Source organism: Notolepis coatsorum (genome assembly GCF_963971535.1).
Source record: "Notolepis coatsorum genome assembly, chromosome: 15".
Classification (NCBI taxonomy): Eukaryota; Metazoa; Chordata; class Actinopteri; order Aulopiformes; family Paralepididae; genus Notolepis; species Notolepis coatsorum.
In genome coordinates this window covers 11,564,151-11,584,827 of record NC_140179.1, presented here as the reverse complement: position 1 = coordinate 11,584,827, position 20,677 = coordinate 11,564,151, and the positions used below count along the sequence as shown (strand labels likewise).

The 20,677-nt window shown below is 44.2% G+C and overlaps 1 protein-coding gene across 1 annotated transcript; it reads left to right on the top strand.

The window, feature by feature from the left end:
- Window positions 1-1,157: 1,157 nt before the first annotated feature.
- LOC311241770 (cyclin-dependent kinase 9-like) lies at window positions 1,158-2,279 on the top strand (the record flags this gene model as incomplete). The annotated part of the gene is made up of 1 exon (XM_084330677.1): window positions 1,158-2,279. One exon carries the CDS (start codon window positions 1,158-1,160, stop codon window positions 2,277-2,279), a length of 1,122 nt encoding a protein of 373 aa, XP_084186803.1.
- Window positions 2,280-20,677: the final 18,398 nt, after the last annotated feature.

Here is a 20,677-nt window from a genome sequence, read left to right as displayed (position 1 = left end):
TCCCTAGTCTACTAGCGTTAAATGTAAAATAAAATGCATGTCCACTTCAGTCTAAGTTCTGTTCTGTCGTCGAGTGTTTTGATCAGATGCAGGGATGGAAAAGCTGGAGCTTCTTCAGAGACGACAATTGTGTGTATATTGAGCTGTACTGTACCCATTCTACAATCTGTTAAATAAAGTTTCCAATCAATAGCAGCATGGGGGAGGGGAGGTACACGTATGGCAGAGTACTAGTAGAAATACATAGATAATATAAGTAATACAATTAGATCTGAAGTTGAAATCATGTAGTTAAAATACGGCATCGCAAGCGCGTTTGCAAATGATGGACTCACTCGAGGAGGGAGGCCTGGTCCTCGTGCAGCAGGAGTTGCAGGACACACCAGATATTCACCTTCAAATGAGCAACGGTTCAAAGTTTCATCAATTGCATTTCATTGTCTGTTTATTTCCCCAGTATATAAACCCCATTCCCTCAGTATGAACACGAGGGGACTGTAATGAAATTACATGTTTTCAGTTTGAGGACATTGGTCGTGGAGTTACCTCGCCTACGCTAAGTGCAGTTCGCTTGATTGTCCAGCAGATGTAGCCAGAGCTCCTTGTGTATCTGCAACGTGAGAGAACAGAACACAAAAACAGGGAGAGATTGGATCGTAAAGTCAACTTGATGTCATCCGCTGAGCGTTCGGTTGAGGTTATTAATTTCATTTGTCTATATGATTCAGATTAGTAGAAAATATATGCAACTCTTCCTCTTTTAGGTGTTTTTTAGTTTTGATATTTAGCTCGTGTCATATTGGAGGGTGGCTGCCACGTGACGCGGATGTGTTGGGAAGTATACTTGAATAGCGTTACATTGTTCTTAAATAATTCCTCTACGGTTACATTTGTATAAATGTAGACATATACATATATCGGACGCTACACATGTTGCCTGATAGTATTTATCTTACACGTTAAGAGACATTATGAATCATCTCTGCATAAACCCACGACCGAAAGTGAGTTGTCTGGGAATGACGCCGCTCCGCCTCACAGTATGTCGGTATTGCGTCTCGGCCTGTTTTTGGCGAAGATCAAGTGTAGTCAGAAGAAGAAGAATAAGAAGAGCTCATTGTGCATCGTTCAACAGTACTGAACAGATAGACTAAACAATGTCCAAGTACTACGATGGCGTTGAATTCCCTTTCTGCAACGAATTCTCCAAATATGAGAAACTAGCTAAAATTGGCCAGGGAACATTTGGCGAAGTGTTCAAAGCGAAGCACAGACAGACTGGGAAGACGGTGGCGCTGAAGAAAGTGCTGATGGAAAACGAAAAAGAAGGGTTCCCCATCACAGCTCTGAGAGAGATCAAGATCCTACAGATGCTGAAACATGAGAACATAGTGAATCTGATTGAGATCTACAGGACCAAAGCCACACAGTACAACCGGTACAAAGGCAACGTCTACCTGGTGTTTGACTTCTGTGAGCACGACCTGGCGGGGCTGTTGAGCAATGCCAATGTCAAGTTCACCCTGGCTGAGATCAAGAAGGTCATGCAAATGCTGCTCAACGGACTGTATTACATCCACACAAACAGGATCCTCCACAGAGACATGAAGGCGGCCAACGTGCTCATCACCAGAGACGGCGTGCTGAAGTTGGCCGACTTTGGCCTGTCGCGAGCCTTCAGTCTGGCCAAGGACGGCCAGGCAAACCGCTACACAAACCGCGTGGTCACACTGTGGTACAGGCCTCCGGAGCTTCTGCTCGGCGAGCGAGACTATGGGCCTCCTGTAGACCTGTGGGGTGCAGCCTGCATTATGGCTGAGATGTGGACCAGGAGTCCCATCATGCAGGGCGGCACGGAGCAGCACCAGCTCACCCTCATCAGCCAGCTGTGTGGCTCCATTACTGCTGAGGTGTGGCCCGGTGTGGACAAGAAATACGAGCTGTACCAGAAGATTGAGCTGCCCAAGGGCCAGAAGAGGAAGGTAAAGGACCGTCTGAAGGCCTACGTCGAAGACCCCTGCGCCCTGGACCTGATCGACAAGCTGCTGGTCCTGGACCCCGTCAGGCGGATGGACTGCGACGACGCCCTCAACCACGACTTCTTCTGGTCCGACCCCATGCCCTCGGACCTGAAGAACATGCTCTCCACGCACAGCACCTCCATGTTCGAGTACCTGGCCCCACCACGGAGGAGGAGGGGTCACATGCCCCAGCAGCAGCCCAATCAGAACAGGAACCCGCCCACTACCAGCCAGACTGAGTTCGATCGCGTGTTTTGATTGGACGTTCGAGGAAGGGTTGGGAGGACTGGTGCCTGAGCGGCAAACAAGTTAGCCGGGCGGACGTCATACAGAAAGGCGGGCTCGGCCGCTCGGTTGGCCTAGAATGGAGGGGAGTATTCAGTCCAGGGTCAGGCTTTGCTGCGTTACCAGGACGGATCTACAAACTGTTGTGCATTTTGCTGCCTTTCACCCAAGTTCTATGGGTTTGTTTCGGGCGTGTTAAAGTTAGAGGTTCTATGTAGGATTGCAAGTAACTGTCTAACTGTACTGAAGCTTCTATCCCCAGGCCATCAGGCTGCTCAACGAACAAACACTATACAACAACCATCAAATGCACACAGCCCACACGCACACACTCACTTAAACAAACAACACACTGCAGCACCCACTCTCCACACTTTAGATCACACAAACACACTTTATATTTATTGATAAAGGATTTGCACTACAACTCGTACACCTACTGTAAATTGTACCTAAATTGTACCTCATCCCATTTCTGCTTTGCACTATATAGTATTGTATATTAGTACACTGCATAGTATATTGTTATATGGTAACTCAGTTACGTCTATGCATCGAACATTGTACATATGTCTATACTGAACACTGTGACCTCATTTTTTACTTCAATTTTTTACTTCTAATTTACATGCTATATACTATGTTATTTTATTTCATACTTATCTTGTCTAGCACAGTCTCTGGAGCGTAACAGTAAGAAGCATTTTTGTATAAAAGTATTCTGTACTTCTGTATGACAACTATTAAAGAAACTTGAACTACACAACTGTTTCCACTGACTGTACATAACTGTTTCCACTAGGGGGCGCTATAGGCAGAGCCGCTAATGCTACCACCAGGTGGAGAGTATTTAAGGAGATGTCTCCTCCCCCTCTATCTCTTTCCCACCTGAGAACTCATGTACTGCTGCCTTGCCATGTAAATAATAAACCATGCCGATTAAAGGCTGAAGGTAAAAAAAAAAGAAAAAATGATACGTCCCCTACCTGGGGACCATATATTAAATTGATTTTTGGAGCAGGGAGATGGAAAAGGGGCTTGCTCCGTCCACTCCACGCATCGACCTGGTATTGCAGTACCTCCAGGAACGGTGCACCCCCCTAACTTTGTCAAAATAAATGTCACCATAACGAATGCAATCACGGTATGTGTGTGATTCCTTTAAGCCCGACGGGCTCGGTACATGATGGCCGAGATTCATATCACTCCATAAATGTATCAATAGTACAGATTATGAATGAATTATCTTTATTGTCATTGTCACAAGAATGGTACAACGAAATTTAAAATGCAGCCCTAGGTGCTAACACTTGGTAAGATGTGTGTATGAAAGAAGACTACAAAAAACAGCAGTGACTGCTCTCAGCTGTTTAACACGTAAAGACCTAGACACAATCACCAGTTGTAGGTTGTCTGAAGTGCAGTTTGTTACTATGAAAATTAACTAGAATGCAGGATTTGGACGAAAAAAGATGTCATTCATTTGTTCAAATCCTGCATTCTAGTGAATTTTCATAGTAAAACTGCACTTCAGACAACCTACAACTGGTGATGGTGTCTAGGTCTTTACGTGTTAAACAGGCCAGAGAGCAGTCACTGCTGTTTTTTGTGGTCTTCTTTCATACACACATCTTACCAAGTGCGTATTAACATCCTCACAAACCAACAAAGAACATGATCTATATCAAATTTGTAATTTATGGGTGGCTCCCCCCAAAGTATAATTTATGTTTTTTTTTTTTATTTATTTTTTTACTCACTGAGCCACCAATGCAAATGAGTGCTCAGTCACTGAGTAAAAAAACACAGAAATTATACTTTGGGGGTCCCCCAAAGTATTAACATGCAGTGGGAATCACTTCTGTACCGTTACAGCTCTCGCCCAGTGCCAACAAGATTATTTAAATGAGAAAAGGATTGTGTCCTTGTTCTGACGTGAGACATTTTCAACCTAAAATAAAAAAAGAAGATATATTATATTCTCTTCACAAGTCCTTATTTTCCTTCACATGTAGCTCCTAGCTAGCTAGCGATGCACCACATAAATTATTCTAACACAAATAATATACAACAAGGTAATTTACATCTATGGGCCTACACATAGCAACATTTACGACCCCAAACGTACCTTATTGGCTGCATGCAATACGAGAGGAAATTATGGACTGTAGCAGATTCTTCTTCTTCCACTTATATAGGGACGTATGCGGTTCTAGAATGTTCAGCTATGACATCATCACGAACGTTCCAGAATGTTGTGGCAGAGCTAATGTTCTAGCCGGTTCTATTATGACATCAACTTAAATTTAAAATCAGCCATTTTGAAATCAAATTATGCAGGTTATATTTATCCTATCCCAAAAATGACCTCATATTTGAATTCCCCATTAAGAAACACATCATTTAGACACCTTGCATGTTAGGATTTCCTTCAGATTCATGTTGGCATCCATGTATGGCCAAGGGGTGAAAAATGGTCAAATCGGCCATTTTGAAATCCAAAACAATGTAGGTAGGAGTTATCCGATTAGAAAAAAAAATCCCATATTTGAATTCCCCACAAAAAAACACATATTTTAGACACCCCACTCGATTGATTTTGAAAAAGTATGGCCCGAAAAAGTATGGCCCGCCCTACCGTTACACCCATATTACACAGGAACAGTCAGGTTAAAACACCCCTCTTGTTTTCACCTCCATCTCCCTTAACCCCCCTCCTCTTCTCCTTTTCTCCCTTTTCCTCGCCCCTCTTAACTCCTATCTCCTCTCCCCCCAGGTTGATTAAGGCGACCACCTCCTGTCCGGTGGCGACCCCGTCGTCAGGTTATGAGAACATGAGTCACTACAGGGTTAACTTCAAGAGGCAGGAGAGGGCTCTACGCTCCATTGACTTCATCAAGGGTACAGTTAGTGTATGATGCTATGTTCCTCTGGGGCCGCCCCCTTCTAGTCCATTGATTGGTCAGTTTTTATTAGAGTTGATTTGACCTTATTTTCCTGCCTTTCTGTTGATGTGACTGTTCTGGCTGCTCTGTGGGACAGGTTTGCACAGTGCAGTAACAATGGAACGACGAGGCTCTCATCTAAATGTATCCTGATTCAATGAAACAAGAACAACTAAAGAACGGCGTTCTGATGAAAATGTTAGATGAAATGTTGCCGTGTCCCTCCGTTACCTTTTGACCCAAACACACATTCATCTGTAATCTGCTGTTCCTTTCAGTTGAGGAGGAGACTCCTGAAGAACCTGAACTACAACCAGAAGAACCCCGACTTCTTCCAGAACCCTACGTCTACAACCTGCTTCAGAATCATCATTGGAACCAGTTGGAGAGCCGCCGCTGGTACCGATATCACCACAGATATCTATATCACAACTGATATCACCACAGATATCTATATCACCACTGATATATCCACCGGTACTAACACACGTTTGCTTATTAAATAGATTGTTGCATTCTATAATAATAAAAATAATTAGTGCCGTCAATAGATTAAAAGAAAATAACTAATTAATCTCACAATTTTCTGTAATTAATCTAGATAAAAAATAGCAGTTTTCTACATAAGACCGAAGCTTGTAACAGATATTTACTTGAGTAAAATCATGGAATTAATGTAAAATCAACACAAAGAAAGTATATTTAGATTCAAATACTATTTTAATAGCTTTCTTTGAATACAGTTTCTCTCCTGTGAAATACAAATGTTCAACAAAACCATCAACATTGACTCAGCTAGACCTCTCTCTTATATCCGCGGCGCTAACATTGAAGATTTTTTTCTCCATAGATTAATCTAGATTAATTTATTTTAATGCTTTAATAAATTTAAATTAATCTCCAGAGTTAAAGCATTAATTTTGACAGCCCTAATAATAATACAAAAGTTTCATTACCTCTGTCTGAAGCCTGTCCATAACTCCACAGTCCACACGCATTTCCTTTTGTAAAACGTCAACACATTGACAATACAACAGATTAACAATACAAACAAATATTATTTTTAAACGTAATAAAAAAAAAAAGTGGGGATAAAGTTGTTTTATTGACGGGAGGAAAGTTGCTAAAGTCTATGTATTGTGATAGAACACATGGTAGAAGTAACTGGATATGCCGCCCGCACGTTTGTGCAAGTGGAGAATAGTTTTAAATGGAAACGCAAGTCGGTCTACCTAAAGATTACATTTCTAATTCACTGGTCCTATAGTTTTAAACGGAAACAAGTCTGTCTACCTAAAGATTACATTTATAATTCACTGGTCCTACAGTTTCAAGCATAAACACAAGTCGGTCTACATAAAGATTACATTTATAATTCACTCATTCAAAAAAAGCAGTGTCGAATAGATGATGTCCAACACACCAGAGCAGAGTCTGCAGTTACCACAGCTCGCCACTAGAGGGTAGTGTCGGATAGATATTCAACACTGAAGCCAGAGCAGATACGCTGCAGTTACCACAGCTCGCCACTAGAGGGTAGTAAGTCTCATATGGCCAAATAACATGGGAGAGTCAGTAAATATGATTTCATACTAATATTTCATAAAATACAGTAACTATAAGGAACGCTTCACGAATTTGCGTGCCGAAGCTTTGACAAAGAGACCATGAGCCGGTGAGATATATATATATATATCGTCAGCCCCAGAAACACAGTTCAGGCCGGGTGAGCATCAGGGAGCAGCGTTTCAGCCGTTCAGAGCAGCAGGAGAGCCCCACGGGGAGACATACTGGTCTGATCCACATCCAGCGGGTCTTTATGGCCTCCTCAGGAGAGATAGACGGAGAGCGAGAGATATAAACACACAGAGAGAGAGATATAGACAGAGAGAGAGAGATATAGACAGACAGAGAGAGAGAGATAGACGGAGAGATAGATATAGAGCGAGACAGATATAGACAGAGACAGATATAGACAGAGAGATAGATATAGACAGAGATATAGAGATAGACAGAGAGCGAGATATAGACAGACAGAGAGAGAGATATAAACACACAGAGAGAGAGAAAAAGAGACATGTTTCTTCCTTCGTTAACCTTCTGTGTATTGTCGCAGTGAAAGGGTTAAAACTATAGGACCAGTGGATTAGAAATGTAATCTTTAGGTAGACTGACTTGTGTTTCCATTAGACACAAGAATTGGGACAATTGGCACAGAGAAGATGAAGATGGGAGGGTGGGATAGCCGCGCCCCCTAGTGGCATGGACAGGATATTTCAATGCAATTTCTCCTTGTGACGAATTTGCGTGTCATCCTTAGGCTGAGGTTACACCTTTCGTATCATTTCGTATTGTTTTCTTATACGTATCGCCGCGTATCGCCGCGACGTCATGCGCCTCGAGTCACACTTTCGTTTTTTTTCCGTTTTTGTCAGCCGAGCACACTGATGTAGTACACTGCCAAAGCAGTAGGTGGCAGTAGGTGGCAAACATGAAGGCAATTTCAACCAATCAGAACGAATGTGCCAATACACTTCCTGGTGGAAGCTCCAGCAAAGAAAATGTCAATAAGGCAGGCGCCTATGCCGCGCCACCATCTTGCAATGCAAGATGCACTCAATGCAGCAATAATTTTTCAGCAAAGCCTAATAAAAGTGCAATAAACAAAACGGATACATTCACTGTGTGTTCTGCCTGTCATTTGTTGATGAAACAAAACTAACATCAACACAAGTGACCACCAAGAGCGGATAGTTTAGTCTAAAAAACGATCGGTAGCATTGTTAGCTGCATGCTAACGTCAATGGAGTATGCCATTATAACAATATAGCATTGTGGCTAGAAGCTAACGTTAGCTCACGCTACTTAGCCAGCACGAAACTGATGATATCGCGAGCCATCAGTAGTTAGATAACATTAGAGACAACGCTGTGTGTATTAAACAAAGGTGAATAGATGACTGGGCCATTTTGTTTAATGCTTGTTAAGTTGAAAGAGGAACTCTGAGCTAACAGGGTCTGAATCCTGATAGCTCACGTTAGCCAGCTGCTCATGCAATCGGTAATGCTAGCAGAATGAATGGATGTAAACTTTATTTAACATATTGCATATGGGTACAATACAATACGGCTCAATACAAACAATTGTTAAGGGAATGCAGACTGTTGTAGCTTGGACTGGGGTCCTTATAACAATAACTTGACAACACATGGTAGCTGAAGCTATTTGGGACACAGAGCTCTGTCCCAAACACACACACTGTTGTCACCGGAAGGGCACGCAGATGGTATCTACTGCGCATGGGCGTTTTCGCAACAACTGCTCCGTGCTGACTACACGCTGTTGTCGAAACAATTTTGCGTTTCAGCCGTATCCACAAAAAACGCCAAAAAACGCATTTCTGTGTAGATAGGACATCAAACGTCGTCAAAAACGTATAAAAAAACGCCAGGAATACACTAGTCTAACCATAGCCTTAGACACAAGAATTGGGACAATCGGCACCCATTGACACAGAGAAGATGAAGATGAAGATGGAGGGTGGGACAGCCGCGAACGCGTGTATCACTTCAGCAACGTATTTAGTCGGATTTCGGTTTCTGGGTTGGCCTGATTGGCCGCGACGGCCACGTGACACGCGTGGCACGCCCCCGCGGCAGCGGCAGAGGCGCCGCTACACGCTGCTGTATTTCACTGCCGCTTTCCCACTTCAACGCCAGAGCTGCTGTGTTTCACTGCCGCTTTCCCACTTCAACGCCAGAGCAATATTGTCACGCCATCTTCTGAGTGCAGACGCGCTGCTGTTTAATCACTTTTCCCACTTCAATGACAGAGCTGCTGTTTAATAATATTTTGTCGCGTTAACTGAGTTACCATACAATATACTATGCAATGTACTAATATACAATACGCTATAGTGCAAAGCAGAAATGGGATGAGGTACAATTTACAGTAAGGTGTACGAGTTGCAGTGCAAATGCTTCTTACTGTTGCGCTCCAGAGACTGTTACTGTACCATACATACAAGTATTCTGTACTTCTGTATGACAACAATGTATGCCTTTCAAATGTTAAATGATAAATGATTAAATGATACACACTGAAATCTACGCTCTCTCATCCTGCTTTCCACAACGCGACAATATTATTAAATAGCAGCTCTGTCATTGAAGTGGGAAAAGTGAGCCGTATTGTATATTAGTACATTGCATAGTATATTGTATGGTAACTCAGTTACTTCTATTCTGCATCGAACATTGTACATATGTCTATACTGAACAGCGTGACCTCTATTTTTACTTCTATTTTACATGCTATAATGGGGGTCTGGGCTCGTCTGAGTACTTACTGTCGTTTAGCTCCTTTCACTGCCTTTGTTCACACCTTGAAACTGTCAATGTCCCCACTTCTTTCACAGCATACATCCTGTTCATAATTGAATCTCTCCTGTGTCTCCTCTGCCAGTCGGCCTGGCGCCAGTCGCCTGGCGGAGGCCATTTGTAGAGCCATATGAAATCCGTTTTATTATTTTCCAAATTCCATTTTATTTTTTCCCAAATTCCATTTTTTTCGTTTTAATATTTCAGAATTCTGTATTTTGCCTTTTATGCTCATTTTACCATCAGAAATAGTGTCTAATAAGTGGGAATGAATAAATGTCCACAATTGAATAAGATATAACAGTCCATTTAATGTTTTTAAGTGCTTCAACTCAGAAATACAGTTCAATTTTACACAATATTTTTCAATTAATATTGTGACAAAATAAAAATACATATTTCAAGTGTAAACAATAGATACAGCTAGCTACTACTGACATTATCACAATGACAATGTCAGTAACCTAGCTATATCTATTATATTGTGATGAAATATAGTAATGCATAATTTAGGCACCTTTAGTTTAGTTTATTTCGTTTATAAAGGACAGTGTATAATGGCAAACGTTTGCATTAAACAAATGGATGAGTGCACCAGATTTAGCAAGAAGCTATCATTTCCATCTATAGTCCTATGTACTGTAACGTTTCATAGCTATTTAAGTTTATTTAGATTATAAAGGGCAGTGTATAATGACAATAGTTTGCATTAAACAAATGGATGGGTGCACTAGATTTAGCAAGAAGCTATCATTTCCATCTATAGTCCTATGTAATGTAACGTTTCATAGCTATTTAAGTTTATTTAGATTATAAAGGGCAGTGTATAATGACAATCGTTTGCATTAAACAAATTGATGGGTGCACCAGATTTAGCTAGAACTTCTAGAAGCTATCATTTCCATAGATAGTCCTATAACGTTACATAGCTATTTAAGTGTATTTAGTTTATAAAGGGCAGTCGTTTGCATTAAACAAATGGATGGGTGCACTAGATTTAGCTAGAAGCTAAACGTCCTAACGTTATAGCTATTTAATCACAATAGTGTCGCAAGTGTTTTTGCGGGTCCAGTCCACGGAACGTTGACAGAATTAGCAAAACACCTTATCACCGGAGGCATAAAAGTCATTAGGATACTGTTCTGCTCTGAATTGAGGGCTTATTGTGGAATAGTTTAGCTTCTTGACGATGTTAACACAAGCAGCCAGACGCTTGAGCACCGCGGCTGTGTTGTGTGTAACACGCTGTAGCGTCCCCGCCTCCCCGGTCGCGTGTACACCAAACGTTCCACCCAAAAACGAAATTTCAGTCCAGATTAGGCCAAATTCTGCAATATTCCACGTTTTGCAGTTGATTCCATTTTTATTGGTTAATTCCGCGATTCCGTCCGCGATTCCGTGAACGCGGATTTCATATGGCTCTACATTTGTACCCGGCTCTGCAGCCTCCACCCAGCAGCCACGCAGTCCGGGGGCGCCAGGGGGGCGAGCCGGTGGGCCCTCATCCTCGCGGACTACGTTTCAAGTTTCTTTAATAGTTGTCATACAGAAGTACAGAATACTTTTATACAAAATGCTTCTTACTGTTACGCTCCAGAGACTGTGCTAGACAAGATAAGTGTGAAATAAAATAACATAGTATAGCATGTAAATTAGAAGTAAAAAAATGAGGTCACAGTGTTCAGTATAGACATATGTACAATGTTCGATGCAGAGTAGACGTAACTGAGTTACCATATAATATACAATACTGTGTAGTGTACTAATATACAATACTATATAGTGCAAGGCAGAAATAGGATGAGGTGCAATTTAGGTACAATTTACAGTAGGTGTACGAGTTGTAGTGCAAATCCTTTATCGATAAATATAAAGTGTGTTTGTGTGATCTAAAGTGTGGAGAGTGGGTGCTGCAGTGTGTTGTTTGTTTAAGTGAGTGTGTGTGTGTGGGTGTGTGTGCTGTGTGCATTTGATGGTTGTTGCATAGTGTTTATTGTTCGTTTAGCAGCCTGATGGCCTGGGGATAGAAGCTTCTTCTGAGTCTTTCTGTGCTCGCCTTAAGACTCCGGTATCGCTTGCCTGACCGCAGCAGTTCAAAGAGGCAGTTGTTCGGGTGGCTCGAGTCCTTAATAATTCTCTTAGCCTTCCCCTTGCACCGCTTGTTGTAAATGTTCTGGAGGGTGGGAAGCCCCCCTCCAATTGTGCGTTCGGCTGAACGTGTCACTCTTTGTAGTCTGCTACGGTCTTGTGCAGTGCTATTCTCAAACCAGGAGGTGATGTTGCCAGTCAGGATGCTCTCTATTGTACATGAGTAGAAGTTCCTAAGGATCTTCTGACTGATTTGGAACTTCCTTAGGCGCCTGAGGAAGTAGAGGCGTTGTCGTGCCTTCTTCACAACACTGTCAATGTGTGTGGTCCATGTCAAATCCTCGGATATGTAGGCTCCGAGGTACTTGAAACTGTTCACTCTCTCAACCGGTGCCCCGTCGATGCTGAGGGGGCTGTAGTCCTTGACCCCCGACCTCCTGAAGTCCACAATCATCTCTTTTGTTTTGCTGACGTTCAGGGAGAGGCAGTTCTCCTGACACCACTGTGACAGGTTCTCTACCTCTTCCAGGTAGGCCCTTTCGTCGTTGGCAGAGATCAGGCCCACCACTACTGTGTCATCAGCAAATTTGATGATGGTGTTGTTGTTCCGCTGTGCTACGCAGTCATGTGTGTACAGGGAGTAGAGGAGGGGGCTCAGAACACAGCCCTGGGGGGCCCCTATGTTGAGCGTGATGGATGAGGAGGTGCAGTTGCCTGCTCTTACCACCTGGGGTCTGCCCGTCAGGAAGTCCAAGACCCACTGGCAGAGGTCATAGTTCAAGCCCAGGTCCCTGAGCTTGGCTATGAGTTTGGAGGGGACTATGGTATTGAATGCTGAGCTGTAGTCGATGAACAGCATTCTCACATAGTTCCCCTGCCTCTTGTCCAGGTGTGATGCTGCTGTGTGCAGCACATGGGCTATGGCGTCCTCCGTGGACCTGTTGGGGCGGTATGCAAATTGCAGAGGGTCCAGGTTGATGGGGAGGGAGGAACAGATGTAGCCCTTCACTAGCTTCTCAAAGCACTTCATGGCTATGGAGGTGAGGGCTACAGGGCGGTAGTCGTTGAGGCAAGCGGGCGTAGATTTTTTGGGTACAGGGATGATGGTGGACTTCTTCAGACAGGTGGGGATGACAGCCTGTTCCAAGGACAGGTTGAAGATGTCAGTGAATACCGGGGCCAGTTGGTCGGCACAGACTTTTAGGATGCGGCCGGGGATGCCGTCCGGTCCTGCTGCCTTCCTGATATTCACTTTTTTAAAGATCCGTCTCACCTCATGCTCTGTTACCCTGAACACTGAGTCTCCATCAGCAGACCCCCCCCCCCCATTGCCGTGGTTTGTAGGCTGGTGTTTTTATTCACAGCCTCAAACCTCGCATAGAAGGAATTGAGATCATTTGCTAAGGAGATGTCATTGTTCAGTTTGAGGGAGGTGCCTTTGTAATCTGTCATTGTTCTGAGGCCCTGCCACATGCCTCTAGAGCAGGGGTGGGCAATTATTTTTCCCGGGGGGCCGAATGAGCAACTGAAAATATGTTGGGGGGCCGGGCCAAAATTCCAAACTCAATTATGCATAATATACATTTTATTTCTATATAAAAAGCAGTAAATGGCATTGTTTTGACCCCTGGTAAGAGTGTATGTTATTATTTGGCAATTAAAAGGTGAGGTTAGCTTTCAAAAATATCATTTATTCAAATAGAATTTATTTCCAAAATGATAAACAAAATGTGAAACATTAATAACAAAGGGCATTTTGAGTTTCATATACTATTGAAACAAGGATTTTCTTAGCTTTCTAAAGACATCACATCATCTTATAGCAAAAATAACCAAGACATGTCACTGAACTGTGTAAAGAAAAGTGTCCCAGTTTTGTAGCCTTTTTTACTTTACATGCCTATATTAAACATTTAAGAAAAAAAAATATCAAGTGTCCCATTTCACTTGTTATATTTCCACATTTTAGTGTTCTTCAGTTCTTTTTTGTTTCATTCAGTGTGAGAAATCCAGTCTCTGTTGAGCTTTAACAAGTCCATCAAAGTCAGGTTGCATGTCTGAGGTGGAGATGCGAAGCACAGCTGCCAGATGTTCATCAGTGAGAGAGGATCTGTACCTGGACTTGGTAAACGTCATGACTGAGTCTGTTCACATATGTAGGTGGATCCAAAGAGAACCAACATCTTCTGAGCATGTCTCCTAAGTGTATATTGTGCGTGTGAACGTTGACATGAAAAGAAAAAAGTAAAAAAATAAATAAATAAAAATATTAAAAAAAAACATTATTTTTTTATTTTTTTTTATTATCATGTAATCTTTCGCGGGCCGGTCAGAATCATCCCGCGGGCCGGATGCGGCCCGCGGGCCGTACAATGCCCAGGTCTGCTCTAGAGTCAGCCTGTTCGAACTGAAGTTCAACTTTATCCCTGTAACGCCGTTTTGCCTCTTTTACTGCTCTCCTGACGTTGTATCTTGCCATCTTGTGTTCTTCCATGTTGCCTGTCTCTAGCCCGGTGTTGTATGCTGATGTGCGCACTTTCAGAGCCTCACGGACGGATTTGTCTACCCAGGGCTTTTGATTTGGGTAGATTTTAATTGTAGTGGAGGGGATTGTTTCTTCTACCAGAGTACAGACATAGTCAAGCACCGTTTCAGTGTATTCGTTAATATTGGCTGTGTTATCACGGAATACACTCCAGTCTGTGCATTCAAGTGCAGCTTGGAGTGACTCCTCTGACGTCACGGCCCAACGCTTAACCTCTCGCGAGACCACCAGCGTTCGCTTGAGACTTTGTTTGTACGTGGCTATCCGTGATGCAGTGATGGGCAGCCTGAGACTGGTAGCCCAGACCAGTATACAGCTCTACAAGCTGAATCAGGGGACTATTTCACAGTGGTAAGATAAATATTATATATGCTGTAGTGTATAATAATCACGTGGTCAAATGTACATTATGTGATTGTCTGCATTATGAGGAGATGAATGCTAACGTATGTTTGTGCTTGTGTCTTTGTGTTACAGGTTCTCTGCACGGCAGAAGAAAGGGGAGAGGACCCTCTTGGAGCAGGGACTGGGGGCCATCATGCCTGCTCCGAGCACCTCCGCCCAGCCTCTCCCTCCACCCATGGTGCTGTCCTTCCACCAGGCTGGACAAGGACAGCCCTTCGCCTTCCCCGTGCCAGACGACCACGCACGCCACGCCACCCAGCCAGTAGTGCCCGCTTTAGTGCCCATCTTGCCCCGCCCTCCTCCGGACCAACAGGCCGGCCCTCCTCCACCACCACCACCTCTTCCTCCCCCTCAACTCTCCCGGACCACGGCCTTCAGGAAGAGGAAGGCCGCAGAGGCTGCTGCTGCAGCAGGCCTGGTGGTGGTGGAGCCCCCCCGTCAACGCAAGCAGTACGCCTGCAGCAAGTGTGGTCAGCCTAAGAGGCTGGATACTGGCCACACTCGCATCGCAGGCGTGGCCTACTGCGCTGCTGTTGGCGGGAGGAGTGTCGAGGAGTGGCGGGCAACGATGAAGGACGCTAGGCCTAAGGACATGTGAGCCCCTAGCTTGGACGTTTTTTGTAAATAATTCATGCGTTTTTGTAAATAGTTGAATGAACTACATGAATTCAGTTCTACTCTTACGTGAACCGAGACCTCGTTGTGGTGTAAGGGCCTGAGTGTGTCTGTGATCCACAGAGCCATATTGTCGGTAGTCTTGATTACCGGTGGGGACTCCCTTGTCAAGCGGATCTGTGGTTAGACACCAGACAAACAGCGGTTCAATCAAGTTAGTGACTTTTGTGCCAACATTAATTAATTAATTCAAGAGTGTGGGCCTGTGTACATATGTACATTGACAATATTCTTTTAAATAAAGGCAGACGGCATAACTTCAGTTTGGAAAATACTGTATATTTATTTAGTAAATAGATGTGTAATACATGTGACAATCAGTGCTTGAGCCGCTCGCTTTCCATCACTGTAGTGTCTGCTGTCTTCATAACCACACTGTGTGTCTGTGTACCAGGTCAATGTACATGGGTATTCCACAACTCGGTGTACACTACAGTATGTAATGTGGATTAGTTTCCATGTCACGTCTGAGGAGGGATTCGTCTGAGGTGCGTGAGATTCAAGACGCCATCTTGGCCTCTTTGCACGCCGGGCGCCTATATTCGAATACCAACCGGTTCATGCTTCCGCGTTCGCGTTTTGCGCTCTGATTGGCCACTGATGTTTCTGGTCGCACCAATCGTGTGACGGCAAGTTCTTTCACTGGTTAAGCTTAGGCACTCTTTCGAAGTTGGTTAAGGTTAGAGTTTGTCTTGGAGCAGGACGATAGAACACCAGCCCTGATTCCAAACTCTAACCTTAACCAACTTCGAAAGAGTCTTGCCTAAGCTTAACCAGTGATAAACTAGGCGTTAGGTAGTTTGCTGCTAGTCGAGGCGGAAATGGGCGCACATGTCACATGACCAGAAACGTTCGTGGCCAATCAGATCGCACCAGAAACGGCAGTGGCCAATCAGATTTGCAAAACGCAAACGCGGAAGCATGAACCGGTTGGTATTCGAATAGACGCCCCCCGGGCAGCCCCTCCTCCTTGCACCGCCCGCCTGTTCGAATCCCACCTCTGAGGCGCCGACGTGAAACAAATCACTGATCAAGTTGTGGAATATGTGGGTACAATCACTGGAGCGATGTGGTAGGTGAAGTTTATTATGGAGCGATGTTTCCTCGAGTAGAAGCAATGGTGTCTTGAGAAGAAATAAAAAAGCAAATGGATGCTTCCGATTTGAATTGAGAAATTCTAGAAATGCGCCCTTTTGATTGGTTGCATTTGGCTGCTTTCTCGAAATAAGACACAGAGTGGCCGACGACGACTGTCGATCATGAAATAAGACATTTTAAGACTTTTACACAGAGTAGATTGAGACCGGAATCGCGCCCAGGCGACTCTGTGTGTGAGGTGAGATCCCCACCCCCTCCCACCCCCTCCCCTCCACTCAAACAGAGAACTGCGCCTGCGCAGCCTGGTTGCGAGGGATTCCGGTCATCTTCTCTGTCTTATTTTGAGAAAGCAGCCAAGGGCGCATTTCTACCATCAATCGGAACTTAAACTAGAAAAGTAAACACAAACTAAATTACCTTACATTATTTACTTTTCTAGTTTAAGTTAATTCAATTAAAGAAATAGTTTTACACAAACACAAAAGCAAACTTAAAATAATTAGACAACTTGTGTTTACTTGAACTTCTTTATTTTGAGAAGGAAAAGAAATTACACATCACTTAATCTTTTTAATGTAATTTGTTTCACAACAGTGGTTTCAAAAAAGTCGTGTACAGTAAGACCTGCTTTATCAAAGCTATTGATTATTATTCGGCTAACTGTTTGACAACAGTTGCAGTAGTATAGTAATATGGCAGCGAGCAGAGCCTGGAACTTTATTGCTGTGTCACTGGAACTCTCTGCTTTGTGCAGCGCCTTGGTACCCTGCAGCATACAGAGTCGGGAACTCTCTGTCATGTCACGGGAACTCTGTGCTTTGTGCAGAGCCCAAAATGTTTTTGATTTCACGTCTCCCTGTGTTTGTATCTAAGTGTTTAGGTTGCGGGGCAGTGTACCGTAGTTTCTGCAGTTAGCTCACACCGTAGAAATCGACGTTGTCTAGGTCAATACAAGATACAAGATACTTTAATGCCACACAACGATGGTTGGTGGTAATTGTTTTCGGTACAGATGTTGAGCACTGGTTATATCAAACATGAAACAGACATCAAACATCAAAAACGTCAAAACATATATACATATAGGACAGTCACGGTAACAGTGTCGGTCGGTGACAGATGCTTGCCCGTTTGTGCAAAGGGGGGCGGGCCAGGGTGTTCAGTGTTCGGACTGCTGTGGGGAAAAAACTTTGTGAAACGTGTGTGTCTGGTTAGGATGGACCTGTAGCGACCTGAGGGCATGTGCTGGAATAGGTGGTGTGCTGGGTGAGAGGGGTCGTTGACTATTTTAACAGAGCGGGTGACTGTGCGTGAGGTGTAGATGGAGTCCAGAGAGGGGAGGGGACAGCCAATTATTTTGGAGGCTGTCTTGGTGATGCGTTGGAGTTTGTGTTTGTCCGTGGAACCGTACCAGACTGTGATGGATGAGGTGAGGATACTTTGAATTATGGCAGTGTAAAATTGGACCAGCAGGTGTTGTTGGACTCTGTACTTCCTCAGTTGTCTGAGGAAGTACAGGCGCTGCTGGGCCTTTTTGATGATGGCAGTGGTGTTAATGTCCCATTTGAGTTTATTGCTGATGTGGGTGCCGAGGAACTTGAATGAATCAGTTAGGGTTATGGGTTGGTCTGCGATGGTTATTGGGGAGTATGGTTTTTTTTTTTTAAGTCCTGAAGTCTATGGCAATTTCCATGGTTTTGGAGGTGTTGAGCAGGAGGTTGTTGAATGCACACCACCTCACTGCTCTGTCCACCTCCTGCCGGTAAATGGACTCGTCGTTGTTGGAGATGAGGCCCAGGATGGTGGTGTCGTCGGCGTACTTGAAGGCCTTGACTGAGCTGTCCAGGGGGGTGAACTGGTTGGTGTAGAGGGAGAAGAGCCAAGGGGAAAGGACTCAGCCCTGGGGGGCCCCAGTGCTGAGGGTCAGAGGGCGGGATGATTTGTTGTTACTGTTTGGGTTCTATTGGTGAGGAAATTGAGGATCCAGTGGTTGATGGTGGGGTTGATGTCAATGTCCTGTAGCTTATGGAACAGATTATTGGGGGAGATGGTGTTAAAAGCTGAGCTGAAGTCAATAAACAGAATACGGGTGTAGGTGTTGGGGGTTTCCAGGTGCTGTAGAGTGTGGTGGAGAGCCAGGTTGATGGCGTCCTCTACTGACCTGTTGGTCCGGTATGCAAACTGGTGTGGGTCCATGTGGGGTTCTGTGGCAGTTTTGAGGTAGTCCAGGACCAGATGTTCAAATGATTTTATTGCTACTGATGTAAGGGCTATAGGTCTGTAGTCATTGAGACAGGTTATTTTGGTGGTTTTGGGGACTGGGATGATGGTGGATTGCTTAAAGCACTGAGGGACGCCTGTACGTTAATGCCAAGCAAGCAGTGCAAAAATGCTTCCGCATTCGTCACCGCACGCTAGTGCGGTAAAGCGCCCTTCTTTTCAGACAAATGCTACCGTGCGTGCACCGGCGGCGGCGTGCTCGCTCAGGTGCGTGCGCCGGCGTGCTCGCGCGAGGTGCCCGCGCATGCGCATGAGATCCGACACGAGCGGAGCTCAATATATATAAGTCACCGCCCCTTATTCAGTATCTAGCAATAGCTCAATTGGCAAGGACACATGGCTGTGGATCCTATGGCTTGTTTGCTGGCGAGTTCGAATCCCATCGAAAATATTTTTTAACGTGATTTTTTTTTAACGTGTATTCTTTCGGTTAAGGTTAAGGTTAGGCATTGTTTCGGAGTTGGTTAAGGTTAGAACGGTTAAGTTTAGGCGCTGTTAAGGAGCTGGTTAAGGTTAGAGTTTGTCAAAGAGAATGGCAATATAATTTCTATGGTTAAGGTTAGGCATGGTTAAGGAGTTGGTTAAGGTTAGAACGGTTAAGTTTAGGCGTTGTTAAGGAGCTGGTTAAGGTTAGAGTTTGTCAAAGAGAATGGCAATAGACAGCCTATTTCCGCGCGACCTGGGCGCTGGGCGGCGGAAAATGAAAGGCGCATTACTGCATGCCACTACGGTAAATTTTTGCACTGCTTGCTTGGCATAAAGCTACACGCCTGAGGGACTGAACAGAGTTGTAGGGATGTATTGTATATGTCAGTGAAGACAGGGGCCAGCTGGTCTGCACAGTAGTGGAACACTGCAGAGGAGAGGTCAGGCCCGGAGGCTTTCCTTTTATTGGTCTTTTTGAAGACAGCTCTCACTTTGTCCTCGTGGATGATGAAGGGGGGGGGGGAGTGGGGGAACGGGGGGTGATGAGGCCTGTTTGTCGAACCGGGCATAGAAGTGGTTGAGCTTGTCAGGGAGGTCCGGGTCATCATCTGTAGGTGGGGGGCGTTTTTTGTAGTTTGTTATTTCCTGTAGGGTTTTCCAGACTGCTCTGGGATTGTTGGCAGCGAATTGATCTTCCAGTTTTTTTGCATGATTTGATTTGGCCTGCCTGATGGCAGACCGTAGTTTATATTTTGCAGATTTGTACTGCTCTTTATTTCCATTTATGTAGGCTGTGTTCTTTTCTTTACGCAGTGATGCTATGTCCTTGTTGAACCAGGGTTTATTGTTTCCATGTGATGTGACGGTCTTAGTGGGGATGCACATCTCCACACAAAACCGGATATATGACGTCACGGTTGTTGTGTATTCATCCAGTGAGTCGCACGTGGATTTGAGGGAGTCCCAGAGAGTGCACTCCAGACAGCCTTTCAGAGTGTCGACTGCCTCTGGGGACCAGATTTCGCGTGTTGTTTTTTTGGGCAGTGTACTGTAGTTGCTGCAGTTAGTGCATACCTTTATTTTGTTTAGTCTGTGTACACTTTTTTATCTTGCGAATCGATGTGTCACTGTAAGTAGCGTACTTACTGCATGTGCTCACAGATGAGATATGGGACTCAAGTAGGTCGGGTAGTTTGGTGTACGAGGCACTGAGTGATTCTAGGAGGAACATAGGACTGTACACCCTTTTGTTCTCTCTGAACCTGTTTGACAGGTAGCTTCCAGCTGATTTTGAAGATACGTTTCTTCATGTAAACCCATACCAGTTCTGACGTAGTGTTGGAGGTCCCTGTTAGTGTGTGTCCTGTCAATCGTTCAGGATTTTAGTGGAATTCAGGGGGGGGGTGAATGTAGCAGGTATATATAATATACTGTTATGTATTCCACAAATAATCCCTCACGTTTTATTTAATTTACTTATTATTATTATTATTATTTATGGTCTCAAAGTAGTTTATTTTGAAATCGTTG